Below are 20749 nucleotides of genomic sequence, written 5' to 3' on the forward strand. Positions count from 1 at the left end.
CTCGAGCTCTTGTTGGCCACACTGGTTCTACCTATGTCAGTGCCAGTTGGATTTGAGATAAAGCCTTACTCCTCTTTTTCACCTGACGTTCGACATCATCTCTTTCAGCCTGGGCGCTTCCCACACCATTGCTGTGAACTATGCAGAGGGATTGTGGCCGGTTCATCCCTTCTGCTTCATTAAACCAACGTGATCAATTCCCAGCTCGGAAGTGAGGACGGTGTCAGAAACCCAAGTCCCAGACATCTGGGGACAGCCTTCAGCAGCCATGGAGGGGCACGAACCAGCAAAGAACATACGTGACCACTAACCTGACACACGACACCCTTTTGTTTCAGTGCATAGAGCTTAGTTCACCCAAAAAGACTTACGAACAAAAAAACCCCACAAACGCATGCACATAGACACACACAATTAGAAAACATTTAATGCAAATTTTAGAGACTTAAAAAAATAATTTATTTTAAAATAATTTTGATGTGCGTGGCCTGCTGAGTTTGCAAGCATCCTCCCTGGCCAAGGCCAACCTTCTCCTCCCTCTCTCAGTCATAGTCCCCTCTCCCATGTGCACGGTCCTGTTCCTAGACACATTCCGATGCACTCCAAGGAAAAGAAGAATGAGCAGCTCATTACAAGGAAAGAAATTTCAAACATGTGGCTCAGCAAGACGCTTTTTCCAAGTCCTTGGTGTTTTTTCTTTCCCTCTAAGGCCAGTCAAGAACTCCACAACGTGCTCCCAGCCTCCCACCACTTCAGCAATTTGCCACTCGGGGCTCTCGCTTCCTGACCGTGTCCTCTGCCAAGACGGGATCAGCAGCGTCTTTCCCACGAGCATCAAGAAGGAACATTTTTGTTTACACTTAAGTGTACTGTTCCCCTTCGCTCTTCAGTCTCTCCGTTCCACCACAGCGGACCTTTCAACCTTGGCGCTGCAACATATTTTAGCGACACGCTCGAGGGCGGCCACACTCTCTGTTCTGGTTCATACCCCCAAGTCGTGGGCAAACGCTCGGCCGGTTTGACGCACCTGCAGCCAACGCCATCTTTTTGGCGCTTGTCCCTTGTGGATCTCCGTTTTGTCTTTGGCCACGTGGCTGGCAGAGGGCCGGACCCCAGAAGCCAAGTAAAGCGAGGTACCTAAATGTTATCATAGGGAACCGCAAGGCCAATGTTGTAGTTGTAACCAGTCACTTCATCGTAGGAAGAGCGGCAAATAGGAAGGACGCTTTCTACAGCCAACTGGTCCACTGAGAACTCGTAGGCATAAATGATTCCTCGATGCCTGTACAAAACACAACCAGGACACACCACTTTGCCTTAATTATATATTTCAACAGGGGAAACGAGCGAAGTTAGGGATTGCCATAAAGGATGAAAATTCAGTGCTTCAGAAGCTGAATTGAAAACCCCATCCCTTCTGCACTCTGTGCTGTTTTAAGAGCGAAAACTCCCTCCTACCTCCTTCCAGGGACCCCACCAAGCCCTGGAAACGAACGGTGAATCATTCACTTCAGCAATGCAGAGACATGACTGTCATCTGCTGAAACATTTCTAATCTATTCAGGAAGGGGGAAGATAAGTGCATTGTAGTTTGATAGTTCAATTAGATATGCTAACAGCCGCCTGAGATGCAAATACCAAAACCTGCAGTTTAAATACCAGTAGTTTTCCTTTAGGAGAAGGCATCATTACTAATATTTAGAGCAAGGAAAGGGCTGCATTCCCTGTCTGGCTTCAGTGGCCTTTATGTTCCCTTGCTGAAAAAGAAATGCTGTGAACGAAGAAAAAATTCTGTGCTGAGAAGTAAATACAGAGCCAATTCATCAATGGTTTTGAAAGCCTTACCTTTAAACTTTTTTTATTTTATTTTTTTAGATGCTATACCTTCTCTATTACTGCTCTGGATCATGACTCAAGTGCTTGGTGTGCCATTTAAAAATAGATAATGAAGCAGATCTTTGCACAGTGCCAAAAATCCTATCCTTCAGAGCTGGCTTACTCACTTGCGGTGCGCGGTAAGGTCATCGTCGGTGATGCTGGCGCCTCGGGGAGTTTTGTCATCGGGGATGTTTGCAGTGATGAGGCTATGAGAATTAAACCATACGTGGCGGACTGGATGCCTGAAAAATAACCCACAGCACTGCATGAGATGCCACCTGCATTAGACTCCTAAAATCCAAGTGCAGTAAAGGAATCTCTCTGGATTAAAAAAGAATTCATTTAAATCAGCGCCCCCTCTACGGCCAGAGCCTGGGAACCTGCACCTTTGGCTCTTCTCCTCCTCTGGAGCAAATAATCACAGCTTTTATCCCCATCTAGTGGGCTGTTACCAGAACACACGTGGAGGCCAGAAAATATTTGAGACGCTTGGCAGCACATAAGCTGCAAGGGATGCGGGCTGCCTGCTCGCTTTAAAGACTGCAGCAGCACACTCCTGGGAAGAGCAGGATGCTTCCCAAAGCGAAGGGACGAGGACACCCAGGACCCCCCCACTCCCACCCCCCAGCAGCGAGCTGAGCTACGGCTGACTGAGAAACCCACTGTATGGCACAAGCTAAGAGGTCTGGTCTTCTTCCTTTTTCCTCTCGCTGACCCTGAACCACTTTAACAGCATTTACTGTTGAAGCAGGAGTCACTTTTCGTCTCAGATTAAGATGGCTGATCTAATGGGGGCCCTAATGGGCCTCCTGTCACCTCCCTTCGTTTCTGCCCTCGCTTTCCATTCATGACACTGGGCTGCAGGCACGGAGAACACCACGCGCACCTTCTTATCTAGGGAGGCCTTTTCGATTGAAGTGACCCCTTCCGATCACTATATAAACGGTATTTTAAATGTTTAACTTTAATTGGTTTCACTTTTAGTACACCCCCAAAGCTCAGCAGATCTGCACAGCCTGCCCTCCTCCTTGGCACGCTCATTAGCGCTGCTCCAGGAGACAATCAATGCAACATTGTCCTTAATGCATCAGCCGCATCACAACGGGCTTTATAATTCACGGGGTCAAAAGAGAAGGAGATAACTGCTATTAATCAATGACAGCTCCAACTTGAACTTCTCTGACTGTAAATACCTCATCTAGCTCCTTTTTAGGGAAGATGCATAAAAAAAAATAAATCAGGATTTATCTGTTTTATCACGGGTATCACTCAGACTTACAAGGGGCTAAATCCGTGAGGTCTTCATTCAGACAAAACTAATTCCCTGGGACTTGTGCTTTGATCAGGAAATCATCATTTGGCTGTGGCAACTAAGAGTCTTCCATCAACTCCAGGATACTGATCTCTGCTGGTACTTTCAGTACTGTACTTCTTGTGCTTTCAGTACAAACCGGTATTTTAATATCTATGTGAGTTTAAATACCAGCCTGGCTTGGATCGTTCCTGCTAAGGGAATGGGTGATTGAGGTGCACAGAAACACAGGTATTGTAAGGACACAGCAGACAGAGACAGCCAGAACCAATCACTCTGAAGACAACAGCCAGGAGTCCGGCGTTTTAAATCCAAGGCTCAATGAAGTAAATAGGGGTTGGGGATGGGGCAGGGAGAAGACACTAACTGAACTTCACAGAAAATCCAGGGGAAACAATTTCCCTGCTCCCTTATGCCGACCGAAGCGCTCTCTTTAACTAATGAGTAAAAAGCCTCCGACAGCTAAAGGGCACACACAGAAACACGCACAAGACTCCAGGTGGGGAAGCAATCTGTTCCCAAATCACATGAAAACTAACAGAACTCTCAGAAGCTTTAGACATGGGCATGTCATCGTTTTGGGCCTGGATCATCCCATTCCCACATTCCTCCTGTCAGCCAGATCCGATAAACACCCTTGCGATAGGACCCCAGGCAGACAAAATTACCTGGCGTGCATCTCCCAGAGTTTGGTGCCCATCCGTTGGTCCCACACACAGACCAAGCCCTCTTCTCCTCCGCTGACGATCTTCCAGTCATCCATCTGGACCGCAGACACTCCTAACTGGTGGGCATAGAGGGAGCACAAAGATTCACTTTTGCGGAGATCGAATACCCTCACCCTAAACAAAAGCAAATACAGAACAGATAAAACCAGCTGTGGATCTGCAGCCTGCGGGTTCTGAAAGCACAAGTACTTTTGGGGTTATGAGAATATGGTCTAGGACGGCAGCAGTCCCACAGCCACTACAGGGCCAGTAACCCAATACGGTTGACAATTTTCACCATTGAATTTTCCCTCTGACTTCTATTATCACACATTTTCTGAGGCAGACTTCTCCCACCACACAGGACCTCCCTCTCTCTTTACAAGACATAAAATGTAAGTGAAATTTGGAGAAAGCTCCTCTATCTGTGCCTCCCAAAACGTCAGCAATGCCATAAGGCATAAAGTACCATGTTACGGACGTACTGCTAACACATCCGACCCCTTGGTAGCTCACCCGCGTCCACTATGGCCAAGGGGTAGTATGATTATGAGGATCAAGGAAAGAACTGTTATTACAAAGATTGAAGAAGGGACTAAATGTGTGGCAGTTCAAGAGACGAGCCAAGGGAATCATCGGTTTATAGGCTTGAGTTATTCACCAATATCGAAGCAAAGCTATCCACAAGCACCCAACCAGTATCTCTTCTGAAAAGATTTCAAAAACTGTGACTGTGGGCAGCTTTTAGGTACGTCTGATCTTTCAGAAATTACTGAACACCCAGACAAGGCATTTTGATGCGAAACGTATCAAAGACCAGGCTACGCTTAACGAAGCAGAACTGTAGAAAAAGAGCTTAGATTTCAACCACTGCAAAAAGTCCACAAAACCAGCTAAAGCTGGTCTTAAGTTTTAAATCCAGTACATATCACAAAGGAGTATGGGTTTTGATCCTTATATAGCAAGATTAAGAGATAAAGCAAAGTACATAGCGAATAAAAAAAAATAAAAATGCAGCAAGCGAAAACAGAAGTAAAAGGGAAATACTGATCTCAGATTTGAAGAGAAGCCAGAGAAAGTTCCTCCCAGCTGATGGCTATCAAGAATGAAACCATCAGATACGCATTAATTCCAGAAAAGGCCAAAATACACTTGTTCCAACACATTAACTGTACTGTATTCCATGCCCCTGCTACGATCCTAATGGCGTTGCAAGTCGTTCCTTTTCCTTTCTCAAATGGAGATTGCATCATATGATTTTACAAATAACACATTTCAGCAACTGAAATAAAAGGCAACAGAACAGTCCAAAACTCCAACAGAGCAACATCCATCTGACATGTCGAAAACCGTGCTGGAACAGAGCGAGGAGCACGCTTTGTGTGGCTCTGCAGTCACCCTTAGGAAAACCCCATCACAACAGTTGCTTGACGGCGAAAAGGACTTCTTGCTTCCTCCAAACTCCAGCAGAGAGAAGCTTTGGCTACATATTAGAGCTGTGCTTTGGGTGAGGATGGGGTATTTTGGAAGCGTTCACACCCACCGCTCTCCCCGTCTTGCTGCACGTGTTCTGCACGGCAATCAAAGCTTCTTCTGTTTGGTAAGCACAGTTGGAAACGAAGATCTGATTGTGTCCCGGTTATTTCATTAGCAAGGGCCCAGGTTTCAGGCAGGTGTCCATTCTGGCACACCCTTGGAAGAATCAGAGGCACACTTGAGTTGTTTAGACGTGTTTTAAAAAAAAAAGGGGAAAGCATTTCGCAAATCTAATGTGATGCTCTAATGCAGATCTGGCACGGCCTGCCGTCTCCTGCCTCAACAGCCGGGCTCAGTGGGAGCACATCAGACTCAGCCGAGCTCAAGGGAGCCGTCAGGAAGGTGTTCTCATGACGAAGCTTTGTCTCTCCTGTTAGACTATCTTAGAAGCTCACTTGCTTTTAGGAGAGCATGGAATACATGCTTTGATTCACACCTTTCAGTGACGGTATACACTGGGCTTGCCATACATTTGCTTTCCCAATGCCATGCACCATCTCAGGCTGACCAAGAAAAAGGCTGTTGGTGTGCAGCGCGTCAGCACACGCTCCCTCTTATCAGCCCTCTCGCCAGGGTGAAGCACAGCTAAGTAAGAGAATACATCAGCAATGCTTCAGGAGTATTTTTTTTTTTGATGGAAAGAGATTTTATAGGCCCCACCAAAACCATTTCACTTCAACGGGGTGGCCTGTGGTACTTTTCAAAATCACTGCTTTGAATAAAATAAGAGCATATACCAGTGAAAATGTGAAAGTGCTATATTTAATTCCAGCAATACGTTTGCCCGCTGACCACCAGCAGTTTGGACTCCCAGGGCAAGGTCCCTGGTTTAGAACGCTTGCTCCGTAACAGGGCTAGGGAGGTTCAAGCCACATCCCACCGGCGCATGCCCAGCACCTATTAACACCCTTCCCGCAGCACCACGTGAGGAACTGACCTCTGAGATACACCCGGTCTTGTCTCCTGGACGCCAAGCTTACTTGCTGAACTATTGATCGCACACTTCTCGCTGTTTTAGTGACGGCCAACCCCTGAACTCAGTCAATGCTTGAGCTGAAAAACTCAAAAGCTTTCTGGAGGGGGAAGGGCGCAGACATTTAATACGAAGGGAGTAAATGTCAATCTCGCTTAAGGGATATCAATTTCATCTACTCTCCCATCGTTGTGCGAGAGATCAAAATTGGAGGTAGCTCTACTGGGGTGCTTTGGAAAATCAAGTATCTGCTTTTAGAGGGAAAAAAAAAACCCTCCCAAGGATTCGATTACACATTTCAAACTTCTGATATTTCCTTTATTCCTTTTGCTGAGAAAGCACGAGGTTTGCTTGCGCTGCCTATTCACCGAGAGGGCAAAAAAAGCTGTTTGACAAAATAATCATTTTTGCAAGCTGCTGCACTGGCGGGACAGAGGTCTGGGATTTGGCAAAGGGAAGTATCCGCCTTACAATCTGATACCCACCACCACACCAGACCACCACCTGCAGCCCGATGCCCAGTGCAGAAAGGAGGAGGGAAGGAACAGGGAGCCATTAGAGGCTGGCTCCTCGCCATCCCACATCTCCTTTGGTGCACTGGATCAGACCCCACAAATAACTAGCCAAAAAAAGAAAACCTAAAAATTGGACTCAAAGGGTCTTTTTAAGCACTTTAATCCTTTTGCACTGACTGTTCCCAGCGCGTCCATTCCTGGCACCAGATATTGTGCGGGGAAAATCCTACTCCCCAAGCCAAGGAGCTAAAGAGAAAGCTGCTAATCAGCTAAATAGAAGCTGGAATCTGTTCATATGAAAGTCTCTTTTTTTTGTCACCTGAGGGACAACACAGTGTTCCGAAATACACTCTTGACATCATTTGGCAGACGGACCCATCTCATCCTACATGATTCATCCCTTAGGTTATTTTTTTAATATCAGAAAGTGAGCTTTTAAATGCCAAACTAATTTTGCGGGTGGTGGTGGGGAAGTGGAAGATATTCCAAGTGGTCTCGCTGGGCTGTACACCAACTGCGTCCACCAAATGGCTTAAAAAGAAAGTCTTCCCATGGAGCTTTGTGAAACAAAGCAAACTGGCAGCCACATCCAACTATTACCTAATATTTTGTTCCTGAAGTTCACGCAGGCTGCATTTGAAACATTCGCGGAGAAACAAATTCTAGCAGGTCCAGATGTAGGACAGCAGGACAGGAAGTCAGCGAATTTGAGATGGGTTACAGCTCTCGGTAGTACCTACCTTCTGTCTTTGTTGCCTGTAACAAGCATGTTTGGAGGACTGTTCCGGAGGTTGACACACGTAAAGTCACCCATCGAGTTGCCCATCTTCTTCAGACACTGACTTGTTTCCAGATTGTACAGAAGAATCTGGCAGAAAGAGAACAAACACCGGCTAAACGTAGCACGAGCACAACAGCTACATTTTGCTGCAGCATAAAGCAGAGCAGAGTTATTCCCACCAGAGATGGTCTGCAGGACTTGTTTCTCAATATTCTAATGCGTAACCAAGATACAGATCTACCCCTATTAAGGCGGCCAGCAACCCAGCCTCAAAAATCAGGAAACACAGTTCCCGATGGAATCCATCGAGAAGCAGGGACGCCAGGCTCTTGCGACCAGTATGGGTATAGCTCTCGGGCAGGCAATACAAGATTTTCTCCAGGTCAAATTTTTAAGGCTTACACGGAAAAAGCAAATAGTTTCTTCATCATTTTTAATATTTCAAAGACAGAATCAACATTTGGAAGGTTTAGACAGATGGACTGTGCAAGAAAGATTCAACCAAATACAGCAAGAACCGAAGAGCAGAATTGAAGACTGACTCAGCGCTGACAGGCCCTGCCGATAGCTTTTGTACAGATCATGCGGCAGGAACAGATTAAGAGAAATATTACATCTGAAGTGGCAGTTCAGATGGGAAAGCAATGAAAACAACTCTGATTTTAAGCAACATCCAAGACTATTCAACCAGAGACTGGAAGAGAGGTACGAGTTGTTTTCTGTCTATTCACGCTCCTCTCCTCCGCGCAGTAATCAGTTTAATCACGTCCACTGTCTTTCCTGTGGGGCCAGATGAGATTTATCTATTTGGGCCTTTCAATTTAGGAGTGCAGGTATTTTTAGAAGCAGAAAAACATACTGGTCAAAGCCCAGTGGAGCTCAGCGCAGTGCCCGTTTTTACGTAACTTCATAAACATTATTAAATTTCATGGTGATGCTCCTTTAAATTAAAAGAAACCTATGACCATGAAAAGAGTAACAGTAGTTAAAACATCAGAAAAAAAAAAAAAAAAAAAACACCTTACGGCTTCCATGGCAACGTCAGCAAGGCTATGTCAACGTCACATCAATATTCTTAACTTCTACTTTCCCCGATTATAACCACATGCAGGTTAATAAACATTACACTATCAGTACCTATTATTTCAGCATTTCCCAAAACAGCCGTAGTGATGCTGCCTGGCCTTTTCCTTCTTAATCTCTGCAATTTTAGGAAGCATCTGAAAGGTTGGATTAAGAGAGGAGAGGGTCGTTTTGTGATGGATGCCTCCAGGCAACAAAACGAACCTTTAAAAATCTCCAGGAATACTGCAAAGGAGGGCAGGGTTTCTCCACCTGCCGCTTCTCCCAACTAACCAGGTTGGTATTCAGATGTTATCACCAGCTCCCTCTTAGAATCAACACATTCAGACCCAACTGCTTCAGTTGCTTATAATATTTATAATCTCCCAAGCGGTTCCCTTTCCCAGCCTTGTCTCTGTGAAGCTATCTGCCGCAAATCCCAGCATGTAATTTTTCATCCTTAAGGTCCCCAAACCAAAAGCCATTTTACCCAAGCTCTGTAAACCAAGACAGACTCGACCTTTGCAGGGAGATTTAGGACACAGAAGTTGCCAAAAAATTAATCTAAGCTTCCATACCTACCAAAAAGTTGCTACAAACTGCATGACAATGTTAGTCTTCAAGGTTAAGACCAATTTACAGCCTGTTCTCACTTGCAGCACAGCTTCCAACGGCTCACTAACCAAACCCAGAGATAAGGACATTCTGGCAAAGGTAGGTCACGTGGTTTTCAGTGCGAAGGAAATTAATATCTGTGCCTGGCAACCAAATTTCTCCTTGGAAAGTTCTGAACAAAAGACAAAGTCAACAAACCGCTGAATTCAACTTACAAACAATAAACAAATCGGGTCAACAGCGACGTATTCCAGCTCCCAGTCGAGCCTGTGAACCAGCCCTTCCCAGCTGCACCGTAACGCTCCGGAGAGGAGAGGAGAGGGCCAAACGCTGCTTTCTGGGAAGTCCCCTGGGGCTAATACTTAAAGTGAACATCCATAAACTATTAATTTATCTAAATGACCATAGCTCCCATCTATCCTATAAACATACGATACATACTCGAAAATTCAGTTACGGCCACGAAAGACTATAATGAAAAACTGCTTCCACGTAGCATTTGATGATTCTCAGAGCGAATATTACACGTTCTCCTGCTTGCAGTCTCAATTTTAGACCTGTGGCAATCCTCATACATAGGCAGCACCGGCTGAAAAATTACATATTTCTCCTCACATAACTTGTAGGTGCCCACCAATTTCAAGTGTTTGCATCTAAGAACGAGAATCTGTAATAAAAATAAAGGTTCAGATCCACAAAGCTGGAAGACAAGCTTTTGTCTTATCTTCTCCTACCCCCTCCGGTTCCTTCTCTTCTCACCTCATAGAATCAATCACATCAGTCTCCATTCTCTTAAAGATTTTTGGGTTGTTTTTTTTAAAAAAAAAAAAATTTATAATGCACATGTGTATTTCTAGCCAATTAGCCCTATAACTGGAAGAAAGATTCTCTTTGTGATTTTTGGTATCCAGGTTTTACCGATCTTTAAATTCAACTTCTGTCTTGAGCAATTTTATGGTCTGCAAATGAATTTCAAAACCTTATCCTGACAAAGAGACAGGCAAAGAAACAAAAAAACTCAGAATGCTTTTTAAAGTCTGAATGATAATTTCTTGAAGACAGGGGTTTTAAAAGCATACTGATGACAATTTTGAAGTTGCTAGAACACTTCCGATGAGCTCTCCTGTAATATCCCACGGCAACGAGGATTTTCTTTACAAAGGCCAAGGAGAAAGAATGAAAATACCTGGTCAACAGGGACTTGAAATAAGGGCCTGTATGTTAAAGGGCAGATAAAGCATAAGATCTTTAGGAGGTTTATAATCCTATAATGCACACTGCAAAGGGATTACCCTTTTAAAGATATTTATAATCCTATAATGGACACCCAAGACCAGTGACCTAATAGGTACCGAACTGAAGGTAAGTGAACCAAGAGCATTTGGGTGTGAAATGAAGTACCCTGGGATAACACACTAACGAGCATCCCTTCCCCCTGGGGGACCTGGGGGACACAAGGGAGGAAAAGCATTAAATACTCTGTGCAGATGCATCAGGATCTGACGCACAAAATAAAAAGTGTTACCTATTAACATTGTTCAAATGAAAAAGTCTAAGTTATTGGATAAGAGCCAAGCAATCTCCCAGAATGCTTAATAATTCAACAAGCCCGAAATAGCCAGAGTACCTTTACCATTATGTTTAGTTAAAGACCACAGAGATTAGAAAACACATTATCCATCTCAGAGGCGATTCTTTCCATGTTACAAGTCCCTTAACGACCTTTACCATCTCCCCCCCCCTTTTAATAAGGCTGAGCAAATGGGACTTCATTTTATCCGATTGCCACAGACTAGTGGTATTAATTATTCATGCTCGTGCTCTCTCTTTTGTTAAGGCAGTGCATTAGACTAATTTCCCTCTTTACTGGGCGAGTTGGGCAAGTCTCAACCTGTGGCCACCGTTCCGGGCTAGATGCGCCGAAAAGCTGGCAAATTCACCAGCCCAGGCAGGGGAAGAAAGGAAAAGTTACTGTACTTCAGGAAACCGCAGAGCAGCGGGTACGGGGAACTCTTCTTTAAATGCTGTCCAAGAACTCAGGAAAGAAGACTAAATTAATTCACAAAGAATGAAAGTCTCTGTAGCCAGAGCAGCTAAGCTGCGAGCTTTGTTACATCTCGCAGCTAAGTGAGGTCAAGCGTGGTCGATGTACTCTGGTTGAGATACTTCCAAGAAAAACCAAGGAACTGAAGGAAAGGCTGTTGATGGAACTCTTCCATGCACGTCCAATACCCCAGCAGGTGTTTTGGGATCCTGTGTTGTTGGAGATGTCTTTTTTGGACGGAACATTAAAACAACAAATCCCCAAGCACTTGTTATCAAAGAGCCTGTGGTACTTTCAACAAGAGCAGGGGTGTTCAACCCACTGTCCTGGCTGAAAGCCAGCAGACAACTGCTCCGCGAAATAGCTCCTTTCCCTCTGCAATCGCGTTTCTGCTTCTTGTCAGGAGTTACCACATCGCGCGGCCAGTGAAAACTGAGCTGTCTCCCAGAACTGGGCAAAGCACTCGCTACGTACAGAATATTTAATTCTTATTTAGACGAAGCATTGAATGGAGTATCATAAAATAGGAGCAAAAAGTACATCGTAAAACCACACTCAAAACCTACATCCTTTTCCTTACTGAATATCACACAGGATACATTAAAGAATCCCTTTCTCAGAAAGAACCATGTAGGACAGAGGTTTCTAACTGTCATTTTAGAGACAGAAGATCAACCCCCAAAAAATCTGAGTTGCTCCAAGATGCAGAGGAACAAGCAGCAAGATTGGGAACAGAATTTGCATTTATTTTCAGATTATGTTTCTCCACCTTTCCTTCTGCCCATCGCTCTGCCAACTATATAAAAAAAAAACATTGCCTAAATACACACAAATACCGCCAACAATTGTGAAATTTCAAGTCCACCATGGATAAAAGGGGATCTGTTTTTTGCTCAGGTCAAAAGCATTCAATTCAAAGGATATCTATAAAAGCGATAAGGCTATTTCACGTGCATTTGCGGCAGAAGTCATCAAATTAAGTACAGCATATGGTACACAACACTGCAAGTTTGAATTTTATTTCTAAAAGGACGTGGAAAAAAAAAATATTTTCAAAGTTTACAAGCCTCAGGGGCACAGTTTCCCAGTGCAAATGTATTGAATTGCCTACTGTAAATATGGCACGTAACACTGCAACAACAACAAAAAAATTTGACTATTAACAAATGCAAGGTCAGCATATTGATACTTGTACACAGAGATAAGTGTTCTGGCTCCATAAATTTGAAGATGAGCTAAGATTTAAAAGGAGCAGCTGAGGGAGACAGACAGACAATCAGAGAGAAAGAAAAAGAGTAAATCATACACAAAACAGCCAGTAAAAAAAAAAAATAAATAAAAAAAAGCAGTTAATATACATGAATAATGGATGTTTGATTTAAAAGCAGTTTACTCCAATATGATGTAATTTTTGACAATCAGCCAGAGAGACTATTTTGCAAGTTCTTGCCAGATATAAGTCATTGTGTAAAGCTGGTAACACAACAGTTTCTCCGAGCATGTGGAAAATTGACTTTCATGCCATCCGAAAGGTGACTTTACACTGGCAAACGAGAACTCTCATTTCGCATGCGCTGAGCTGCACCAAGCAGCCTCAAGCAATGCTTAAAGACCCACACAGAGGACTGCAAAAATAAAGAGTCTAAATAGCTTGCAGCAAATCCAGCAGCTAAAAAGACCCAGCCATACACGCTAGCCGGTCCTCCAAGCATCTACACCTGCCGTAAAAGTTACGCGTGAAGCTAAAGACGAGCGTCATATGGTTTTTCCTTTCAAGTTTTCATCTGCCCGGAGTTACAAAGGAAGGCTCCAAGCTGGTAGGAAGAAGCAGAGCCAAGCGTTGTGCAGGCAGGCAGGGCGCAAGCTTCGGGAACGTCGTTCTGCCAAGGCACCTGCAGCCCATGGTGTTCCAGCACTGGACACAGCCCGGGGCCGCGCTGCCAGCGGCCGGGGCTCTGCCAGCCTCGGCGGGCTTGTGATGTGGACAGATGTCTGCTAGGAGGTCACCAGGCTCATTTGACTGGTGGCTGAAGACTGATGGAAGAGTTCAGGTACCCGGAGAGGAGAGGATATGATGTTTACCCACTAAAAAAAAAAAACCCCAAGCCCTAGTCCAGAAACATATTTTCCCTAACCTAAGGATAGGGCAGGGAGAAGGAAGGCAAGGTAATTCTTAAAAACGGAACGGATTCTCTTGCTTTCATAGATTATTGCCTTGAATACTCAGGGCTCATCCTAGCAGCTGTATTTTCAAAACCTGAGACTCTTACCTAAGCAGCTAGGCTAATGTGAAAACCTCAAAATTGATGTACAAGTGGAGGCAGGGGGCAGACAGACGGAAAGCAGAATGTCATTAACACGAGCCAATACAAACAGGATTCTTTGATTTATTTTTTTTTTTTAACTTGCAAAATTATTTCTGGTCATTTACAAGTACAGAAAAAACAAGACGGATGAGCGTCACCTTTCAGCAAGAGAGGGGTTAATCGACACATCATGCAAAATTTAGGCAAGGAAAACTTCTGGTCTCTCTGCTGGACTGCATTCCTTGCAGTGCCCGGCTTGTAAGTTCAGCCCCCCAGGAAGAGTTCTCTCTCTCCAACATGGCACGAAAGAGTTTATAAAGAACAAAGTCTTTAAAATACCTTTTACCTTTCAAAGACCTACTGACACTCTGCTGTCCTACAGCTCCCCAGAGAGAAATGTCTGAGCAAGTCGCACACATCCAAGTTCAGTCACCAGTAAGAGCTGCCCTTCTACTGGTATGAAAACAAGAGTTTATAAAGATCAATTTATTGAATATTAGACTATTTACAAGGGTCACAGTAGTTAAAAAAAAATATGAAAAGAACCTCTTTTAAATGAGAAAAGGCAAGATACGAAATTGAAGTCTTTGGAACAAGAAATGGAGATGTTACAACACCAGAAGAGAAAATGCAAGCTTACTAGTCCCCAAAGAGAAGAATTTTGGTTAAAACAAGGTGCAAGAAAGATGTAACAGCTTATACAAAACAACTGTGACCTAAAAACGTCATCCAAGAGAGACTGTACAGTACGAAATTCAATTTAAGAGATTATTTTAAAATCTGTAATTTAATTTTTTTCAGTTAATATTAGTTTATAACATCCATTTCAAGCGGTTAATTCTACTGGATACACTCACATTAGCAAGCAGCTGAAGAACTCTGTGGAAACATTAAATACAGGAGCAAAACTAGGCAGTATTTTAATCGCTGATGAGAAGAGACAGGTGATGTTGAACACCATTCATCCAGTAATCCAGTCCAAGCCAATCACCAGCTCGAAACAGATGAAAGAGCGACAGCAGAACAAACAACTCCCAAGACATCTGATGTCAACCCATCCAGCCTTCTAAGTTGGAGGCTCTAAAATCACGACTGTCCTCCCTTCACTCCACTCTTCCCCATCTACCTGTTCTGAAACAAGGTTCAAGTTTGTGCACAAAGCAACCAAAACCACACGCATATGCTCTGAACTGCGCCTTATAACACACGTAACATAAAAAGAGTTCTTCAGCTGCATGAGTTTAAAATCAAATTCTCTTCCATGCTATATGAAGTTTTATCGGTGGAAAAAGAAAGGCCAGGTTGGACGGGGCTCTGAGCAACCTGATCTAGTTGAAGACGTTCACGGCAGAGGGGCTGGAACTAGATGATCTTTAAAGGTCCCCTCCAACCCAAACCATTCTATGATGTTATGATAAAAAAAACAAACAAATCCTCCCATGTTGATTATCTTCTATCGCTGTTGAGTAAGTTAAAAATTTTCAACTAAATTTTAAATGCAGGAAAAAGTTGGGTTTAGGTTTTTCTCCCCACCCCAAGAGAATAAAGCATCTATAAATTTCACAGGAAGAATCCACAAGCAGAACAGAGCTCACCTGAAGCTGCAGTAGGAGACCAGACGGTCCATTCAGGGAAGCTTATAAATATACCAACTGTGAGAAAAGCTTCAGTCAGATCCCACAATCAGTGAGATAATTGCATCAGAAACCAGATGATGTTCATCCTGACAGTTACAGTGCCACCTGTTTAAGAGGTTTATATCATGACATGAAGAGGGCCAGAGCCAGCTCTAGTTTAAATCTGTGGATTTAGCTTTACATACCATGCTCAAACCCCAAATTCAAACGTGTGAATGCCAAGATTTTGTAATGCTGCTGCCGCGTCGAAATCACGGGTCTCCAAACCGCATGACACAGAGTAATATGTTATTCGCTAGACACCATCCTTCAAGGCATGTCCACTGGATGTCCCGAGCACCGCTTCAGGTTGAAGGGGAAAGCCAGGGTTAGGGTTTTCCCTGCGGTTCATTATCTGGTCTATATTATTACCCGCGTACGAGCCTAGATGGGAACACAGATCTCATTATTTCAAGGATTTGGATTTTTAAAAAAACAGAATGTTCCACGTTGAGTTAATACAGCTGAAGTAACCCTTACCAGATATTTCTCTTAGCTTCACGTAAAACAAAGAGCTCCAGGAGCACTAAACAGACTAAGTTTCAAGAAACAGTACCATACTTGAGTTGTCTGATGCTTAATGAAACGAAAGTTGAACTTCTCACAGTTGAAGTATTTATACTCTCCCCTCCCTCCTGCACGGATGTCTGTCATCTACAGTAGGCAAGTCTATGCCACAGATTTGATGTTTTTCTCTTTTCCGACATAAAAGTTTCTACAAAATTTATGCCTCAGATCTCCACTCTGCTGTCAAATTTGGTTAAAATTAGACAATGATTAAAAAAATAGAGAGAGAAAAAGCCGGTTTCCCTTACTCTATTTTCATCAGAAAGCAGGTTACTTAGTCAGTGGCATTAGGATTGTGAGCTTACACTAAGCAAAAAAAAAAAAAAAAAAAATATATATATATATATATCTCCCTCAGGCAAAACAAAGAAAACCCCAAAGTGAGAAGAAACACAGCTTTCCCACTACAGCAACACAGCCAGCCGCGAGCAGGGCTGGAATTCTTCCTCATTACGTTTCTGAGATCGAAAGCTCTCCTAAAGACAGATTGTCAACTTGTGACCAGTGTAATCAGCCAATGCGAAGTCCCTTCACGTCTGCGCGAGGCAAATAATTATCATAATAGACATTAGTAATTAATTTCCGGCGTGATGTCAGCTGGTGCGGCAATGCCAAGCAAGCGTCCTTGTCAAACACACCCCAGCCGTCTGGACGACTTCAGTCCCATCTCCCTGATTAGGATGCGCGCTGATGCACTGCTTAATACGATCTGCCATCAAATGCCAAATAGTTCAGAACTAAATTAGGAAATATGTCCGGCTTTACAGAGTGATGCTCGGGGGCCTAAGTAGATTTCTCTGTTCCTTTACGAGGCACAAAGGCGATCACCGATGTAATGCCCCCCGAATGAGGCAATCTTACCTTCTAACCTCCCACCTCTGTAGGGAAAAGAATTGGATTAGAACAGCAAAGGAATTAATAAAGACAGCATGGCCTCGCAGCATCTTTCAACCCTAGAGGTATTTATGGTGGCCTCAGCATTTCCCCGGTGAACGTGAATTTTAAGGGGAAATTAGATGCAGCTGGACACATTTATTCCTAACACAGAGGTAGTCCTAAATAAAGCTTTCCTGTTCTAGTCGCTTGCCAAAGAAAACGCTGCATTTTTACCCTGCAAACCACAGCTCCTTTCATCTGGGTGCTCTCCTCCTGCTTCTTTCTCCACCTGCCTGAAGCACTCTCCTTCCCTCTTTGCTGATAGCCTATCACATGCCTGAAGTATAACCACAAGAAATGGAATGAAATTAGGGAGCGTAAAAGTTAGGGAAGGTGCAGGAAAGAGACAGAAACTCTTCTCAAAGCATGTGGAAACAGGTCTTTCTGCAGCTTGGTCCCTGCCCCGGAGTGAGCGGGGCTGTGATCTGTGAGCATCCCAGGCTACCTGGGATCTCTGGTAGGATTCTAAGCCCCCCAAAATACAATTATTTATGCTACCTATTTGGGTTTTCAAGCCCAAAATAGCCCCTTCTGCAAGGAGAGGAGTTCGAGAAGAGCTGCATTAGAAGCACGCCTCCACCATGAGTCTTCAGCAGGGTTACAAAACCAGTCTGGTTCGGATCTACCCTGCTACTGACAAAAGAAGCAGACCGTGACACACGGGGCTTCAAACCTATGATTATCATTCAGCTTCCTTCAATACAACAGTCACACCATCCTCACCAAATCGTACGGAACTTAGTTCAAACACTCAAGTGCACAAAAAATGGAAGCATCCTCCTAAGGCTGCACATCTACATGTACAAGGCTTGATACGCTGCTCAGGATGTCCTTATCAGAAAGGTTAAGGGATGTTTCAGCTTTTTGGGGCAGGGATTGTCTACCGGGTTTTTTAGTTTTTATGTGTTTGTTGTTTTTTTTTTCTTTTTGAGACGAGTTCCCCCTAGAGGACCACTGATGAAGCATCCAGCTGAGAGAGCTGGGACTCGCTGAGGAGCAGAGAACGCAAAGTAACGTGAACCCAGTAGTGAACCCAGTTAGCTGAACAATAATCCCTTACTTCAGCCCACTAGAAGAACACTAATACAATCATCAGATTATTGCCTTAAAAGAATGTCTTTCCTGTCAAAAGCTGACTAGCAGGGAAAGAAATGGCCAGTAGCATGAGATCTTTTTTCCTTTGTTAATTATGAAGGTGTAAAAATCTTACCAAAGCCAAAAATAATTAAATACCTGGTTGGGCTCATTCAATAACCAGCCAAAGGTTTTGACCCCAAAGGCTGCTTCGTGAGCAGACACATCGAGACACGTGACAGGCTGACCATAGACAGAATGGAGAATTTTGCCAGGATCTTCTGCTTTCAGGAGATAGACAATGTCTTCTGCAGCTGCTACTGTCACTGGACTCCCCGTAACATCTGGAACCAGATTAAGGAAGTTGACCTAAAAGAAGCAGACTTTTTATTGTTATTACAGCCAAAAACTCTTTTACATCACTACTGCCACACGCTAAACTGAGCAAACTACTGATAGCTGATAGTTATCAGCTATCTTGAATCATCCCAATTATGGATTAATTTCAGACAAAGACCAAGTATCCATCTTATTTCTGAGCTTTTGCAAGTTTAGCTCCTATGATGAAATCTAGCTCACAGTCTTTAGAACGAGCCCAGTTAAACTAAAGAGAACACATTATAACAGAACACACCAAAATGTGATGTTAAAGAAAGGAGCGAGACTTAATGGACTCATTCAGATGAAGAACAGAAAGCCATATGGTTAAAGAACACAAAGCAAAAAAAGTGTCTAGAATGTGAGTACGGTGCTCCAGAAGAGGCAACACATTCATGCAACTAACATGGAATAGTTGCTGCTGCAATCATGTATATATACCCTAAGTTAACAGAAAAGTCATCGTGTGACTCTAGGACAGCCCAAGTATCAGCTCCCCTACCTTCTGTCACAAGACCAGAATGACATTGCTTTTCCCATTTCATAGAATCATTACAGACTCATAGAATGGTTTAGGTTGGAAGGAACCTTGAAGATCATCTCGTTCCACCCCCCTGCCACGGGCAGGGACACCTCCCACCAGCCCAGCTTGCTCCAAGCCCCGTCCAACCCGGCCTTGAACACCTCCAGGGATGGGGCAGCCACAGCTTCTCGGGGCAACCTGCGCCAGGGGCTCACCGCCCGCACAGGAGAGAATTTCTTCCTCTTATCTCATCCAAATCTCCCCTCTTTCAGTTTGAAGCCATTCCCCCTCGTCCCATCGCTCCCCCCCCAATCAGGAGTCCCTCCCCAGCTCTCCTGGAGCCCCTTTAGGGACTGGAAGGGGCTCTAAGGTCTCCCCGGAGCCTTCTCTTCTCAAGGCTGAACAACCCCAAGACGCTGTTGTAAAGTCTCACCACGGGAAGGGTTTAAACCTGTTAACAGCACAGCTGATTTCTAACCCAGCCTTAGAAGAGAACGTGGTGTCCTGAGTGTCTGTCACATGTGGCAAAGCGACATTTCACAGCAAGCAAGACGCAAGAGTAAAATGGATCCACATAGAACAGAGCAGGTGGTGGCGTTTTAACATTTTTATCGAGAAACCTCTTAAAAATAAACAAAATCCCCAAACATTTAAATATTGTAAGACTGACTTAGCTTTGAAAAAGGGGATTAATCAGGAGCGGTTTAAATCACAACTTCATACCCATTAGCTGCGCAGCAGCTTCCTGCTATAGGAGCGAAGCTGCAACACTCAATTTATTCCTACGCACTTCCTTACCCTTTCAACAACAACAAAAAAAAGCTCATATTCTGAGACATAATAAAACTTCAGAGAATGGAACAGCTTTTGATTTTTAATTAAAATAGTCTCAAAACTTCAGTGACAGAAGGTGCAACCCAAAGAAGCTGCACAACTAGTTACAGCTTCGCAAGTGATACTATTAGCTCGTCTGCAATATCCTGCCTCAGAATTAATCAGATAGCGTTGATCTGGAATGAGACCTTGAGTTTTAGCTCCAATTCTACGCGAGAAAACTGATTTACAGAATGAGCCAACTTAGTTTAATGTTGACAAAAAATAATTAAAAACAGCCAACCTCCTGCACCATATGGACTTCTATTAATTTTCACTTGTAGCTAAAGCCAGCATTTCACCCTTGCTCTTCAGCGCTGAAAGGCTCATCCATTAACCTGCTCCAAAATCATAGCCTCTAGCTCGTAATGCTGTTACCTAGTTCAGGCAACACTCTCGTAAGATTTTTACAAGATCCCTCTTAACTGTACCAAAGCTAATTAGTGGATCGGGAGCTCCCGGAATAAAGCTGAGTAGCCTGGAGACTCACCAATTTCTGGATTTCAAATGTTTCCGTAGTTTGCCAGAATCCTCTGTCATTAGGGCTTTCCACTTTGACCTCGAAGCCGGATGCTGTTGCTACCGTTGCACCCTCTGAACCAAGAGCTAAAGCCTGTATCCTCTGGTTGTGCTGGTAACGATGGATCGGCTCCCGCCCGAACATCAGGCTCCACACACTGACGGTTCCTGTGCACAAAAAACCACATAAACGCCATGCTTTACCTTAGAATTTAACAAGACTTTAAAAGATCGGTTTAGGTGTAAGCTTAAAAGCATTCTAACGGAAAAAGTTAATATCCAGAAAAGAGACGGTAGGGCAGGAAACCAGACCTTCAGGACGCAGCATAGCACCACGTAACAGGTTCAGAGGACACTTTCCAAAAATGCTGTGCTCTGGCATTAGAGGCTCCGATGCCCTCTGTAAGTAATTCCTAATTTTTGACTTTCAGATAACATTGGTACCTCCCTTGAGGAAGACTGCTTGACTTCTCT

The 20749-nt window shown here is 43.9% G+C and overlaps 1 protein-coding gene across 1 annotated transcript in view; it reads right to left on the reverse strand.

Moving 5' to 3' along the window:
* Positions 1–401: 401 nt before the first annotated feature.
* The window catches only part of FBXW8 (F-box and WD repeat domain containing 8), a gene marked incomplete at its 5' end in the record, with an annotated part of 53985 nt that continues 33637 nt past the window's right edge, over positions 402–20749 (reverse strand). Inside the window, 6 exons of the mRNA XM_082491665.1 lie at positions 402–1282; positions 2004–2120; positions 3859–4032; positions 7662–7789; positions 18142–18351; positions 20247–20443. Coding sequence (XP_082347791.1) covers positions 1138–1282; positions 2004–2120; positions 3859–4032; positions 7662–7789; positions 18142–18351; positions 20247–20443 — 971 coding nt within the window. The 3' untranslated portion in view covers positions 402–1137. The remainder of the gene's footprint in view (positions 1283–2003; positions 2121–3858; positions 4033–7661; positions 7790–18141; positions 18352–20246; positions 20444–20749) is intronic.

Source organism: Vanellus vanellus (genome assembly GCF_965231255.1).
Source record: "Vanellus vanellus genome assembly, chromosome: 16".
Taxonomy (NCBI): domain Eukaryota; kingdom Metazoa; phylum Chordata; class Aves; order Charadriiformes; family Charadriidae; genus Vanellus; species Vanellus vanellus.